This window comes from Rhopalosiphum padi, chromosome 4, assembly GCF_020882245.1.
Source record: "Rhopalosiphum padi isolate XX-2018 chromosome 4, ASM2088224v1, whole genome shotgun sequence".
In the NCBI taxonomy this organism is placed as follows: Eukaryota; Metazoa; Arthropoda; class Insecta; order Hemiptera; family Aphididae; genus Rhopalosiphum; species Rhopalosiphum padi.
In genome coordinates, this window is record NC_083600.1 from 48604362 (window position 1) to 48621133 (window position 16772).

Sequence of the window (16772 nt, forward strand, 5' to 3'; positions counted from 1 at the left end):
AAATTATCATCATATTATTCGGTTCTTACGATTCAAATATTTGGCGTACTCGGTCTATGCGACTATAGATCAGTGCACGGATAAAACATTTTTGGTTTGATTAGTTTGTCCTTAGGTGTCGAAGGAGTCATTGTTATGGGTGTGTTAGTGTTATTAAACACTTTGAATTAATGATATATGTCAGAGTAAATAAAAAAGAATTCTTTTCGAAGACGATCGGTGTTATCATTAAGTATATTTTATGATATATTAAAGTAATTTATTTTACTTTTAATATTACTAATACAGAATAGATTAAATCTGTTTACAGTAACTGGTAAGTTGATATAATTTTTTTACCTAAATCTCCTCTATCTATTTTTATTTTGTTATCTCAAGGTTATGTATACCTGTTGGCTGTTACTATTAAAATCTAAATTAACATGAAACAATTTGGGGGTGCTAAGCTGCTAAGCAAATTGCGCATATATATACCATATTACCTATATCGACTTCTATAACTCAAAAAGTGTTACAATTTTCTATAAATACCGTAAAACAGTAAAAATAGATTCATAGTACTTATAAATAGATAATGTTATAAAATAAATAATAAAATATGTTGTTGCATGTAATAAAATTCATAGTAATAAAAAATACATGAAAGTTTAAGTTTTCACGAATAATGTTTTTAAATTATAACAAGATACCTAATTAGCATATCGTTATTTTATCGTTTAAATAAGTAATTTTGTCAAAATTGGAACTTAGAATATATGTAAATAATTGTTTTTATACATCTTTTAGATTTAATTGTTTCAGATAATTTGTATTCAATTTTCGAAACTTAGCTACACAAAAAAAAGTTAATATGAATTTTTAATTACAAAATCGCTTGTGAATTTTCGCGATTTTTACGAATTTCGTCAAAATTCTAACTTAAAATGCATATAAAAAATGAATTGTGCCTAGATATGTATTTTTAATATTTTTATATGGATATAGGAATATATTTTGTTTGATTACATTTTTAAGCATTTCTACCCAACAATAATATTTAATCGATATTTATAAAAAAAAAACTAAAAATATTGAAAATTTCTCATGCCCATAAATAACTCAAAAAAAGTTTAAAAAAATGAAAATTGTATTGTATAATGAAAATGATAGTATAAACGTTTGATGAAAATTTCAAGTATCTATTATTATTATTAATTTTTATACATTTTATACAATTATTTTACGTGTGAATGCCGTAAATTTGAACTTGAAATCCTTAAAAAAAATTAATTTGGTTTTCTAATAGAATTTTTTTTTTACATGTCGCCATGTCAGTAACAACTAGCCAAGAGCTTTGTATTACATTTTTAAATCTTAGGTATAAAAACATAATAAGAATATAAAACTAAACTATGAATTTCTAACTAAAAATAATTTACTAATTTTCATGATTTTTATGAATTTTGAACTTTTAACACTTATAAAAAAACAATGTGATTATAGCTCCCCCATTTTTGAAAATCAAGGATTTTTATTGATAACTTATCATGTAAATACTTATATACAAAAAAAAAACACATTATGATAAAATTAATACATTCATCGCTTCGGTCTGAATCTATAATTATTCTAAAATCTAACCTAACATATTAATTCAGTAAATTATTTAAAATGTTTAACTATATAATATTAGGAACACTTACATAAGGTCCAGAGCCCACGGAGACATGGACCTCCTATACCTCGTAACTCCGGAACTCCCTCAATATTATGAATAATTTCGAATTTTTATTGCATATATTTCACTTGTAGGTCAATTTTTTGTATTACATTCTTATTGTATTTTATCTTTCAAACTTTGATAATCAATTATAATTACTATAATTACATTAAATATTTGTGTAACTAGACTTAAGATAACTTTCCATAGTAACAAACAGAATGTTTTCAAAATCAGATATTTATATGAATATGCAGCAATTGATCTTTTTATATATAGAATATAGATAACATATTATATTGTAATATATTTTCGTATTACTTATAATTTAGTTAAAAGACAGAATGTCAGAATACTTAGAAGTTATGAATGAATTAGAAAATTATATGCTAACAGACGGAGAAGAAACATTAGAAAATGATAATACACATTTCATGTCTATTGGAGATCCCAATGAATCTGCATCTCACGAATATAAGCAAGAAATTGATAGCAGTTTTCATTTGATTGGTGAATAAAAAAAAAAAAATGTGGATTTATATACTGCGCGACTATGTAGTATTATTACGATTTTAAAATAAATGTTACGGAAAACAAGAAGTGTAATTAACAATTGTAATTGTAAAACTGAAGAAATTCACTACCCTATATTATAAACAATTCTAAAGGGGATTTGAATAATACTATAATTAAAATATCTTCTATTTACTTTTCATGAGTTTACCTATACTATATTATTGTTATAACCGTTATAGGATTTTAATTATACCGTTAATTCCTTAATGTTTGAATAGAAATAAATTGAAAATTATTTTTTACATGTCTTAGGGACAGAAACAGAAACATATGAATACTGTTCTGAAAGTATTATTTCTCTAGAACAGTTTGAAAATGTTAATCGTGGAACCATGACTCCTCAGACCACGAATAACACATTAAAAAACCAACCAATCGTACTTGAACCGGATAATCCTCTGATGTTAAAAATTCAAAATATATTAAAAATACAGTTGTTGAAACAAAAGGAAAACATTAAAAAAGAAATATTAACTCTTGTAAGTATAATACATACATTTTACTCATGAAAATAACTCGGCTATTAAATCACCTAAAACGCATTAATGAATATGTCTTTACTTTTTCTGTAAACATTTACATAAACAATTTAAAAGACACATTTCTAAAATGATTTAATAATATTTATATTTTTAACATATCATTACACAAACAATTTTAAATAATTAGTTTATGTTTTCAAATCTTGAATGTTAAATTATAATCAATCATAAATTTCACTTATTACTTTGAAATGAATTCAAACGAATGTTTTAGAGAGGGGTAGTTAAAACTAAAGAGAAAGATAAGTCTTCGGCTTTTGATCTGATTAAAAATGCAAACTGTCGAGTCACAGCACAACAAAAACTATTGAATGACTTCCATCGAATGAAAGTGGAATTGGGAACAGTAAAACAAAAGTTGAAAATGAGTAATGAACAACAAATGCAAAACTACAAAGACAATTTCGCAAAAACTGCAGACGAAGAAAAAAAATGTATGCTTTAAAAAATTATTTTAATTTGTATTTAGGAATTTATAATAAATTTATTTTTGTTTAGTTTTGGTTTTAAAAAGACAAATAGAATGTAGTCGTGGATTTCTAAACGAACTTACTAAGTATGAAAAAGAACAAGAAATCACATTCAATAAGTGTAATCAAACGAAATATCAAGCAAAACAATATAAGAAAAAAATATTAAATAATGAACAAAAACAGGTGATGTTTACTTAATCTACTTTTAAAAAAAACGCATTTATTATTTTATAAATAAACTTTATACACTAAATTTAATGGAATGAAATGGATAATTTTTAGTTATTATAAGATATTTAGTTTTATTATATATTAATGTACTGTATATTTATGGTACAACTTGGTACAAGTGCAATTGCAATTTGAACTTTTTCGTATGATTTATGTTATAATTGTTAAATAAAATTATATATTCTACTTCTACAGTACAAATGTACCTATAATTATATTGGAGCAACATAAAATTTAACATATAACTTTTATCGCCGTACAGTTATTTTAATAGTGTAAGAACGTAGCTTTTTTTTTTTAATAACGACCCAAGGTTACATATTAATGACTCATTTTTTTTAAACGTTTCTCTAAAACAAATTTATCTAATCTAGCTCAAACTAGATTAAAATTATTGTAAATAGATTTACCCATTTCATAAATTGAAAAATTGTCCGTTATGAGTATAAAAAGTGGATCTTACAAGACATTTCCGGACAATATTGAGATAATAGCATTATTTCCATTACAAAATTCATTAATAGAAATATTTAAAATATAAAATCAAATAATAAAAATCAAAAAAATTGGACTAATATTTTTTATTTTGATAAGATAGCTCACTGAAATTCAAAAATTCAAAATATATTCATTTTTTTCGGGTAAAACTAAAGAAGCTATTTTCGAACCTATTATTATGTGTAAAAAATGGCTGAATCCGAATTGTGTGCAGTTTTGGTCAACAACCGAATTGCGTGCGTAAAAATTTGAGAAGACGACCGGTTTTCGTCGACTTGCACATATGCCATAAAAGTACTATTGTAAATATAACTACTAAATTCAATATAGTGTATTTTGGGTTTTCTCCCGCGAATGAGGATAGATTAGTAAATGACGATTAGATATGAGTATATGACTATAATATGATAAGTACCTATATAGGTACTATAAAATTAAAACAATTTAATTATCATGTATAGAAAATGATAAGATAAAGATTTGATGAAAATTTCTCATATGTTTATTCGTTATATTATAAACGTTTAAAAAATTTAACAACACCTATTTAAAATATAAAAAAAATATCTTATACAAAATATATATAGGTACCTCATTATAATTTGAACAAAATAATCTATTTAGGTATTTGTTTATAAAATGTGTTTTGAGTAATAAAGTAAATTTTTTACTGCATTTATATTGCATTTTCAATTTTTTGAAATCTGATCGAACTAACGTAGTTAGTCGGTCGACTAATCCCACACGCAACTATGCTCAGTCGTGAAAAAGCTACTCGACCTAGGAAATGATTTTCGCACGCAATTCGGAAACACCGGTAAAAAATATCTATTGAGTCAGGGGGATATTTCTCAGTCCGGGGGGGTAACGTCCAATACCGCTAAACACCGGGGAAATGTTCAAACAGGAACCATTAATAGTATATAGCTTGTAAACATTTCTGTATAAATATACATTTTATACATCATATACAAATTATATATAATACTATATTTTATAGTATATAAACATTTATAAATTTATATTTTAAATGTATTATATTGGTTAGGATTTGTTATTAATGACTTTAACTCAAGAAAATCTTCGGTTGGAAGATCGTATTAAACAATTAGGTGAACAAGCAGAGAAAAAATATAATGAAAGCGAACTACTGAGACAAAAAGTTATGGACAATTCAATAGGTCTCGATGCTATTAATAAAGATAATGCCAAGTACACATTGTTATGGAATGAAGTTATAATAAGTATTGAACAATGTGAAAAATCTTCGCAGAAAAATAATAAAACCTTACAGTAATAACTATTACAATTAATAAATTATATACATTTATTATTTAATAAATTAATTGAATAATATTCTTAGATATACAGTATACATAATATAATATTCAAACTGTTTCTATTTTTAGAGAAGAGAAAAATAAATATCATATATTATTAACTGAGTACTACAGTTATAAACGCAGTTTAAAAAACGAATGTCAACAAAACGAAAAATTACTCAACTACTTGAATAAATTTACACAAAATCAAAATAATTTACAAAAAGGGTTTAATACATGTTTAGAAAATTTTAACAATTTGAGAGATAAGTATTTCAATCTCTTAAAAATGACGGAAATCGAAAATCAAAACTTAGATGAAGTGATATTTGTGTGTATTTCGTAATATCAAATATTTAATATTTTGAATACAAATAAAAAAAAGTATTTTTATAGGAACAACAATCTGTTCAAAATGAACTAAATCAATTATTGAGTTTAAAAAACAACATAGCAAATCAACAATTAAAATATGAAGATCAAATTTTAGAGGAATATAATAATCAATCAATTACTGATAATTATTGTCAAAAAATGAATAGCAATATTTTAGATCTTAAAAAAAAAAATAATGAAAACGTAATAGCATAATTATATTATGTTAAATATAATATGTTTCTTGTTTGAAATTAATAAAATAAAGCTTAATCACAATACAATTAATATTATAATTTATAAATATAGGAGTCATTATTAGTTAAGATTGAGAACGATGTTTGTCTAGATCAAATAAAATTAAAACAATATCGTACTACAACTTATAATTTAGAAAATCAAATAAAAGAACTCACCAAAGATCTGGATCAACAAGATTTATACATTGCTACATTGGATTCTAAACTTAAGAAGCTAGGCACAGATATACAAATTAAATCAAACATGATTGAATTGGAATCCAAAGAATTAGAATTATTGAAAAAAAAACATGAAGCAAGTCAATAATATTTAGTATTAGATAAAATTAATATTTTTAACATGACGTAGTTTCCATTTAAAATTGATTATACTTCAGGTTGGTGATGTTATGACTCCACAAATGCAAATTGATCATGTTAGAAGTGACATTAATGATGTAAAAAAAGAAACCAATATCATAAAACAATATTGTATTCAAAATCAAAATAAAAATGTACAATTATTGAATGAAAAAAATAAACAAATTTTTGAACTTAATAAAATGCGTAAATGTAAGTAAGTATTCAATTATTATATAAATAAATGCTTATATAACAATTTTGATTCGATTAAATGAAAAATATTTTTTATTTATTACTCTAAAATATACAAATGAAACAAATTTTTACATGTATTACCTATATTAATTTTAAAAAAAAATTCAATAAATATAAATAATATTAATTAAATAAATTATAAACTATTAATAAAGTAAGTATAAGATTTTTTTAAATTCATTACTGAAAGGTCCTGATGATATTAATAATTTCATCTTTGTGTATGAATTGAATGATATTTCAATTTGTCGATTGACCAACAAACAAAGTAGTTAAAGCTTAAAGTATCCAGATATTCTTGCCTATTGGCTTATCGAAGATCTAGATTTGGTTTTTACTTATGTGCACAGAACTATAAGAACATATTTTAAATTTGAATACTATGCACAACATGTGTTGAATAAACCAGACTTTGCTGTTCGTACAAAAAAAATTTGAAATATCTGCAGAGTTGAAACACATAAGTGATTTTCATTTTTCAATTTGGTTAGTAGCACCCAATATTAAAAAATACCCGAGAGCCTCTAGAATGCGGAAATCGTCGTGTATTTGAGTAGGCAAAATAGATATTTGAGTTGTATAAACTTAAATTTTGATTAATGTCTATATAGCCATTATTTGAGACAATTAATACCTTTTTTTAATACAAAGTGTAAGAAAATACAGTATAACGATAGACTCAATATACATAATGTGCATTATAATTATGACATTATATACCTATGTAGTTACTTATATTAGAATAATACACAATTTATTATTAAATCATTATATAGGTGATTTTTGAAACTTATTCATAATATATTTTAGATGATATACAAAATGTTATAAAGAGTAGAAAAGTTGATCACGAAATTGCTGCTTTATCTAAAGAACTTGATCAGTATAAACGAACTCTTACGTATATGAGAAATAAAATTGTGGTATATAATGAAGTCTTTGGTAAAAATAAAGGAAAAAGTAGTCAACTTTTGAACGAAAATGAATGGATACAAAATTCTGCTTTAGTTGAATTAAAAGTATTAATGCCATTATGTGAAAACTAGAATAAGCAATACTCATTATTATATTTTAAGATATAAGATAAATATTTAGAATCATATTTATTTATATAGGTACATATTATACAATTAATATACATATTTATTACCTATATATATATATTATTATACTTTTTGAAAAATTTCGTTTTAATTATTAGTTATTTGAATTAAATAAATCAAATATTGTTACTCGTTACACCCAAGACTAAAGTATTTCATTAGTTTAGTTAAATATGTTTTATTTTTTAATACACATATTGTGTTAGTGTTACAATATCTAAGTGTGACAACAACTAAAAATATTTTATAGGAAAATGAAAAACAGTGTTTAGAATATATGGACCATTTGAAATTTTTGAAAAATGAGCTGAATGAAATGAAAAAAACATATATTGAAAAACAACGGGAAAGTAAATCGTGGGACATTAAAGTCCAGTCGCTTGTTGAAATTAAAACAGAACTAAAAAATAAACAAGGAGTTTTTGGCGACATTGATGCTACACAAAAAGAAATACATAAAATGCAGGTATATGTAATAGTCATACTAACTTAACAATAATTTAATATAGTAATATTAGTACATAACATTTTGATTAAATTGTGATATTTATTAAATTTACTATTTAGTTTTTATTCTTTTTACTCGTGTATAATATACACAGGTTAAATAATAATTTTTTAAAAAAATTTGATAAAATTTGTATTATTATGTTTGTAGATAATAGAAAGTAGATTAAAAAAAATATTGGACAAAATAATGATGGAATTAGAAAAATGCATATCGAAACGGGATACGATTTATACTACATTTGCAGCAAAAAATATTCGTTCAAATGTTAAAAACGATACTAAACAAAAATTGTTGAAAATCCTCGATGATATGCGAATAAAGATAAAAAAAATTAATATTGTAACTACTTATATTTATTTATGATAATCATTTAATTTAAATATTTATATTAGATTTATATTTATCCAAGGCTTTGCACCGGAATTATTTATTCGAGTTTTGTGTTTTATGTGTTAAAACAAAATTCGGGTTATTGAAATCGGGTGTTTTAGGTTAATTAAATTTTTCCTTTTTTTTGTTTTCCCAGTGATTTCGTAAATATAAAGTACTAGAGATTTTTAGTTTTCCTTCCCAAAAGTAACAAGTAGAACTACTTTAACTTTTCCCTGTTTCCCACGAAAAAAACTAAGTAGTTTCTACTGTAAACACCCATAATAAAATTAATACATTCATCGTTACGATGATGAACTTATACAGTTCATCTAAAAAACCTTAAAACATTTTACGTATACTTTTGTATTAATATACTTTATATTACGATATTATACTTTATACTCGTGTATTAATAATATACTTTAATAAATAAATTATGCATAATAAAACTTATTAATAAATAATAAATTAATTCATACTTTTAAAATTTACTTTACAGAAATGTAAAAAAGTAGACAAAGACATTAGTGATGCACAAAATTACAAAATGGAATTAGAGTGTAAACTTACACATTTAAGAGATAAATTTATCGACGTTGAACAAAATACGGATGATTTGACAAATAGTATTGAAGATATGAATGCTTTAAAACTTAAAGTTTGTATATTGCTAGCAAAATGATCATTTATAGTAACTCTAAGATTAGTCATTGAGTTGTACAGAGACTAAGTTATATTCAGTTATATTTTTTTTTGTTAATTTTACGTATCATAAGATTATAAGAACAAATAACTAATATTTTCTAAAAAAGATTTATGGTTAGTACAAAGTACTAAAATTTTGAATTAGGGGAACTCAATAAATCTCTGCTCCCCACCCCTATTTTCACCGATGATTATCCATAGTAATTACTTATTATATTGTTTCGTGCTTTAAATATGAACTATATTTACGGGTAAATAGTTTAGAATAGTATAGTATAGTATATTAAACATAGTATAGTATAGTATGTTAAGCATAGTATAGTATTTGTATAGTATAGGTATAAATATTTCAGTAATACAACCCCATACTCTCCTAGTTACCTTAGTCTCTACTCAGTACTCTCCTAAACATTCCAACCTCGTCCGGCTTAGAAATTTATTTTTTTTTATTTTTTTTCTTATTGGTGATGTGGATTAAAAATTATTTTTGATTTCGTATTCAATAACAGCTATGTATCTATTTTTTCTAGAACTTTTATAAATTAAACTATAAACAAAATCGCATTAAATTCTTGGATGAAGTAAGAAAAGAAAAATACCGTTTGCTGATTAAAAGTGAATCCAAAATGAACGAAGCAATTATAGCCCAGCGTTTGAAGAATTCAAACTTAATAACTGTTGTGGAATGTTTAAAAAACGATTTTCTATACTTGGATGTTGAGTTAACACGTTTGTTATTAACTCTTAAGTCTATCGATGATTAAAAAACCATAAAAAAATATATATATAGCTAGTTATATGTATGACGTGTGTATATAATAATATATAATTTATATATATCTACGTTCTACATTGTATACAGACAATATTAATATATTATAGTGTTGCTAAAACATATAGACCACGTGCACATCAGTGGTCTAAGCGTTTCGAAGTAGCATAACATGGTCTGACAAGTGACAACTCCATTCTTCGGTGCACGCACTGTGCACTAATCGAATCGTCAGGACTTCAGGAGTCGAAATAAAGTTAGTAGTAGTAATAGAAGTGAGTACAAAAGCTCTTTAAAATTAATTTTGTAAAATTACACAGCATATTTTAGGCTTAGTAAGTCTTAAACGTTTATTATACTATTATACGTAATAGTAATAAGTAATATATATATATAAATATGCAAGAAAAATTATTTTTACTTTGTACAAGATATAATAATAATATCGAAAATTTCTTAAATGCTGTAGCTTATTATAATATTCATTATATTAAATATATATTTTTTTTATAGGTACCTACATATAACTTAACCTTTGCGTTAAATGAAAAAAAACAACCTTTTATATTTGCATGTCCGACTAATAGTATGTAGACGTGACTGCATGTATAGCTGCTTTTTCGGATTCAATATGAACTTTGCTTTTTTTCCTAACCCCCTTTAATTGATAAACAAAAATTATACGGACTTTGTGTTATATTTTGATAGTTTGATATTGCACGTCGACTGAGTTTTGTGTAATGGGAAACTAATCAATTGAAATAAAAGTTAAATAATACACGTAATACAAATAGTTTCGTTTTCGTATTATATACAGAGGTACACATAAAGGAACACTGCAAGGCTACAATTTTGGGGGAACTTAATAAAGTTGATTAAACAAAAGTGGAGGTTGGCCATTACATGCACCATCCAACTTTAATTATTGATGTACCTACAAATACAAATTATATATATATTTATATAATTTCCATTAAATATTTACTTTATAATTTATAAGCAAACGGAGTGGCTGAAAATCACATGTCATAGGTATTTGTGGTATAATATTTAACACAAAGTTAGATTATATGGTTATTATGTTATTCCCTTACTATATTTATAAAACATTTTATAGTCTGTGTTTATCACTTATCAGAAATAAGTCATAGCTATATCACTGCAGAATAAAATGTTCAATAATTTCAATTGAGTTTAGTTTTAAAACTACAATAAATAATAATATTTACTTAATATTAATTTGGCTGAGCATCGTAATTGCATGACCGGATCTAAGGTGGAGAAACTGAAGATTCATCCCCGAGCGTAGATAATTTTTTAATTTTGCATAGGACAAATGATATATTTTTATTTTATAGTATAACAATTTAACGACTAATCGGCTAATAACTAATAAGTAATTATTAGTTACTAATTCAAAATAAGTTTTGTCATTTTTGTTATTAAAGAGGAAATAATTAGAGAGCTGCTCTGCTATATGATAGGTGTAAAGCGTAATAAGTCACCGTCGTGGATGTGTTCAATTTTAATTCAATGATAAATTATTTTATACTTATGAAAATAATACATGCGAATGAGTGTGTATATATATTTAATATTTATGTACAATATACAGATAATAAATGTACACATAGTGTGTTACCAAGGCATATAGATCACGCGTAAATCAATGGTTGAATGGTAGGGGAAACCGTCTAAGAACGTTCGACAAAGTAGCGTTATACGTGGTACGACAAGTCCATTCTTTGGTGCACTGCTTTTCTCGTCAGAAATCCAAAGGAAGTTAGCAGCAACATCAGCAGTAGCGAGTTCATACTCAGTCTTTACTCTTTGTAAATACGTTTTTAAATATGAACATATAATATAAGTCTTGGTAAGTCTTAAACGCTTATTTCGTCTTCGTCCTTGTAGCCTGTAGGTTAAGTAATAAGTATTTATTTTTTGAAAATATATTTTTTTTACTTATATAATTTTATATTATTATAAAACAAAATTTTTAAGAAAAATAATAGAAAATTTTCCATTACTACTCAGCTCATCTAAACATTCTAAACTATATAATATATTAACTACAGTCTTGTAAAAGATACTTTTAAAATTGTATTTAAATACAGATACAAGTACATCCATTCAGAAAGTATTTAAAATACATTTCAAATACTTTTAAGAAAAAATATTTAAGAACAAATACAAATACCGCCAGGTATTTAAATACTTTTTAATTTTTTTACTTTTCTACTAGTTAGCTTTCCAAATTAATGTTGTAATAACTAATTTAAAATTGTCATGTTACATTCAACTAGGTATTATTTGAACTTTTTGTACCACTTACTTAATTGTACACTAAAAAATGAAAATAAATAAAACTTGTTATATTATAGCAATTTTTTAATATTAGGTAGTATAGGTTGAAATATAAATAAGAGGATATAAAAAGCAATTAAAAAAAAAATCATTCCCAAACATTTTTTTTTGCATTTAAGTATATTTTTAATTTATATTTTGTAATAATCACATTCACAAATGAACGAGACATCAGCAATAGGGGATAGGGGTTCTCGACATTTATAAATGAAAAATATAAATAAAATAGACATAGTACAATAATTTTCAAAAAAAAAAAAAAAAATAATATGTGACGGCTGACAAATAATTCTTTTATCAAAAGTATTTGATTTTCAAATACAAATACATCCTAGAATCTTCGTGAATTTTTTGGGTAATTTGGTTTTTATTTATTTGTGAGTCATAATCAGTCACATCAGTCAGATATATTGATGGTTTGCAGGTTACTTTGAATATAATATAATAATTATAGAGCTCGGATGTAGGTATAAACGCCATTAAATATATTGAAAAATGTCCTTTCAAAAAATGCATTTATGACCTAAAAACTCTAAAATAATGTCCTAAATATACTCGTATAAAAAAATACATTATTTATTAAATAAATTAAAATTATTATGTAAAAAATAATAATATATAAAAATGAGCAAAAAATTAAATTACATTTGCATTACACTGTACAATAAGAGCAATTTACAATTTAAGCCTTGTCTAATTTAAAACCGGATTACTTAATTTTTAGTTGAAAATGAAAATAATTTTTATTTAGAAGTTCTGTGTAGTACTTATATTTCAATGAAGTAATTTTTTTAGTCATAATACGAGAAATATGTCAAAAATGTTTGAAAAAATTAAAAACGTCAAAAAACGTTCTTAAATTAGACTTGACTTAATGAGTTGAAAATTAGTGAAGTTTTGCAGTGTTAATATATTTTATAGAAATAATATAAAAAAATCGAATCCTCTAAGCTAGCTGTACGTTACTAAGATAATATTACTGCGTAGAAAACACTATTGCAGAAATGTTACACTACACATTGTATTGTATTGTAACACATCTAAATCGATGCACATCATGAACGTTAAAAATATTTTTATATAGATATACATTATACTGTATATCTATATAAAAATATTTTTAAACCCAAGTAGCTATATTCACTGAATATGCATTTATGTATTATTAATTGGTTATTAAAACTATGTAAATGTTATCCGTTTTTATTGTTTCCCTAACCTTTTCTGAGTCACAGATCGTGCCTAATCTGTCAATCAGTGTTTAAACAAAACATGAAAAATAAATGTTTAGCTTATTTTTCGTATCTTTGCGTAAGTAGCCAATGACTAATATGATAATATAATATAATAGTGTGTATATATCCTAGTCATATAGGCAATGCGTGTAATATAAAAATAACTCGTTGAAATATATGTATCAAAAAATAAATAAATAAGGTTTTTTATTTTATACATTAATTATATTTGTATTTTTATAAACAATATTGATTTTAATAATAACACCTAAGTATTGTTATTTTATCATGTATTTTATTATTCATTTTTTATTTTATTTGAGTTAATTTGATATAACTTAGTAGATAGTTCTTTTCTTTAGCTATTTATTTAGTATAATAATAATAATTTTAGTATAATTTGTATGTATCGTTCCGGGATACACAGTAAAACTCACATTAATATGTGTGATTCTTATCGTATTCTTGTTGGCCGTTGTAATCATATACTATAATTCAATAACCATAAATACCAGAAAAATTCGCAATGATCGCATTTTAAACATAAAAAATAATAAAACTATTAACTCGCCCTTAATCGTGCTTTGTACTCTGAAGTCACGAATCACAATATAATATAATATATACTAATTTTTTTTTGTAGATATTAACGATGCAAACGACTTATTATATTCATTTCTTTTATCGATCACTTTTCGCATTGTAGTCTTGTGACTCGGAGTATTTTATAGGTGTGTGTCATCAATGCGGATGTCTTATCATTTTGACATTGGCTATTGTTTTATTTTTAAATTTTTATTATTATTATTATTATTATTATTATTTACAGTACACACGATGAGCCGATGAGGCTTTCTGGTCATACATTTTTTAAAAACGACTGTCAGAATGACTGCTAACGACAAGAGCAGATCATACGTCTTACCCAGTCTGTTGAAGTCGGCTTACCACGCGTGTAACAAGATCCAGCGGGACATGTACGATGATCTAGAGGTAACAGACGTCGATTTGCGGATTTGTTGCGAGTCGCTGTTCAAAATCGTGAAACTGAACTCGGAGGGAGGTGGTTTCGACCCGCTCGGCGACAGACGTTCTATGTTCGCCAAAGCGGTGCACGACGATTCGATTGAAAACGCGGTGTGCGAGGTGGCCGCGTTTCACGGGCACCTGGATTGCCTAAGGTTCGCTCGCGAAATCGGCGTTCCCTGGCACGACTCGTCCAAGTGCGATCAATCGGCGTGCGACCAAGCCGCGTACACGGGCAACTTGGACTGTTTGGTGTACGCACACGAAAACGGCAGTCGGTGGAACACGGCAACGTGCTACACGGCCGCGGACGCCGGACAACTGGAGTGTTTGAGGTATGCACACGAAAACGGCTGCCCGTGGAACAAATTCACGTATTCTTGTGCTGCGATAACTGGACACTTGGAGTGTTTGAGGTATGCACACGAAAACGGATGTCCGTTGGACGAATACGTGTGTTCCGACGCTGCGATGGGCGGACACTTAGACTGTCTGGTGTATGCACATGAAAACGGATGTCCGTGGAACACGGTAACGTGCTTCATGGCCGCGCAAGGCGGACAACTGGAGTGTTTGAGGTATGCGCACGAAAACGGATGTCCGTGGGACGAGAAAACGTGTTCCAGCGCAGCGAAAAATGGATGGCTGGACTGTCTTAGGTATGCGCACGAAAACGGTTGTCCGTGGGACGAGAAAACGTGTTCCAGCGCAGCGAAAAATGGATGGCTGGACTGTCTTAAGTTTGCGCGCGAAAATGGATGCCCGTGGGACAAGAACACGCGTTCCATGGCTCTGAAATATGGACGCCTAGACTGCCTTAAATATGCACTCGAAAACGGGTGTTCGTAAGATGAAAATATCTTTTTAAAGCTATACGAAAAATGAAATAGACAATTAAAATAGACAGATTTTAATCCAAAGTCTCCGTGATTAATGGAAATAATTTTTAGTTTAGCCTTAAAAAGATATTTTCGTCCTGCTAACTCCCGTTTTGATATACGTTATTTAGTTGCGGTCATTTGGACGCACGACAATTGGACGGGTACGACATCTTGTCGCGTATAATTTTGAAGCATGTTATATTTTGGCCGCGCGGCCAAACTAACCCCATAACAGTTACAAAGAATAAATTATTTATTTTGTAAAAATACAATTTTTTTTACTTACACCGGCAATACAATACCTACAACAACAATAATGATAGTATTAATTTGAACTGACAACTTAAAATATGTTATTACCATTGATTAGGTACCTATAGAAATAGAATAGATTCTAAGGTACCTTATCAATGTTTATACTATAGGTAATAAATTAAAAATAAATTTATGTATTCACATGTTTAGTACTGCATTTGTTTTATTATAGTGTTTTTGATGAGTATTGAAAATTAATTAAATTCAATTTTCGCCCTATGCCATCGTCGAAAAATTCAAACATTCCACAGGTAACAGGCATAAGTTCAATATAGGTGCGGTGACCAGACGGTCCAGACGTACTATTTTTCATTTTCGCAGGATAGTACTTTTTTTTATGCATGTACTAGTGTCCTTAATTATAGTTTTAAGTACATAAAATTGTACTTTTTTTTTGAAAATAAAAAAAGGCTAATACATTTTTATGATTTTTATAATTTGGTATTAATTTATATTTTATGGTTCGAGCTAATGCAATCTAATATGATTGGTAGCATAGTTAATTTACTTTGTTATCTGTTAATATGTTTCCTACATATTAACAAAAGTTTGTAATTATTTATTCAAATTTTACGCATGGTATTTTTACCAAAAAAATATACTTTTTTTAAAATGTTTATTATCTGGTCATTATAGGTGTAGGTATTTCAATGTAAATGTATAATAATATGTATTTTTTTTTTATCATTATGATAAAAATAGCTCATTAGCAAATAAATTATAATTTATAGGACAAACCTAAATACAGAATCGTTCTCTTGTATGTAAGCAACTCGACTATAATAATATATAGGTATATAATATGTACCAGTAGTTTCACGACGAATCGGTAAGGACATTGCGCTCTAACCGCAATAATTGTAGTCAATGGTGACAGTATGTCACCGCTAGAGTGCAGTGTTCGGATTAGCTCTA

General features: G+C 26.3%; 3 protein-coding genes across 3 annotated transcripts; all 3 read left to right on the plus strand.

Annotated features, from left to right (window-relative positions):
• Nucleotides 1-2: 2 nt before the first annotated feature.
• LOC132928861 (uncharacterized) lies at nucleotides 3-3738 on the plus strand. The gene is made up of 4 exons (XM_060993788.1): nucleotides 3-316; nucleotides 2528-2754; nucleotides 3032-3251; nucleotides 3316-3738. Exons 2-4 carry the CDS (start codon nucleotides 2608-2610, stop codon nucleotides 3486-3488), a joined length of 540 nt encoding a protein of 179 aa, XP_060849771.1. The 5' UTR covers nucleotides 3-316; nucleotides 2528-2607; the 3' UTR covers nucleotides 3489-3738.
• A 1341-nt stretch (nucleotides 3739-5079) lies between these two features.
• Nucleotides 5080-10193, plus strand: LOC132930023 (coiled-coil domain-containing protein 40-like). Its single transcript, XM_060995681.1, has 9 exons — nucleotides 5080-5231; nucleotides 5429-5663; nucleotides 6026-6271; nucleotides 6354-6528; nucleotides 7384-7592; nucleotides 7927-8142; nucleotides 8335-8526; nucleotides 9059-9217; nucleotides 9795-10193. Exons 1-9 carry the CDS (start codon nucleotides 5080-5082, stop codon nucleotides 10026-10028), a joined length of 1818 nt encoding a protein of 605 aa, XP_060851664.1. The 3' UTR covers nucleotides 10029-10193.
• A 1557-nt stretch (nucleotides 10194-11750) lies between these two features.
• On the plus strand, nucleotides 11751-16006 carry LOC132930546 (uncharacterized). Its single transcript, XM_060996478.1, has 2 exons — nucleotides 11751-11909; nucleotides 14465-16006. Exon 2 carries the CDS (start codon nucleotides 14524-14526, stop codon nucleotides 15508-15510), a length of 987 nt encoding a protein of 328 aa, XP_060852461.1. The 5' UTR covers nucleotides 11751-11909; nucleotides 14465-14523; the 3' UTR covers nucleotides 15511-16006.
• The last annotated feature ends 766 nt before the right edge of the window (nucleotides 16007-16772 follow it).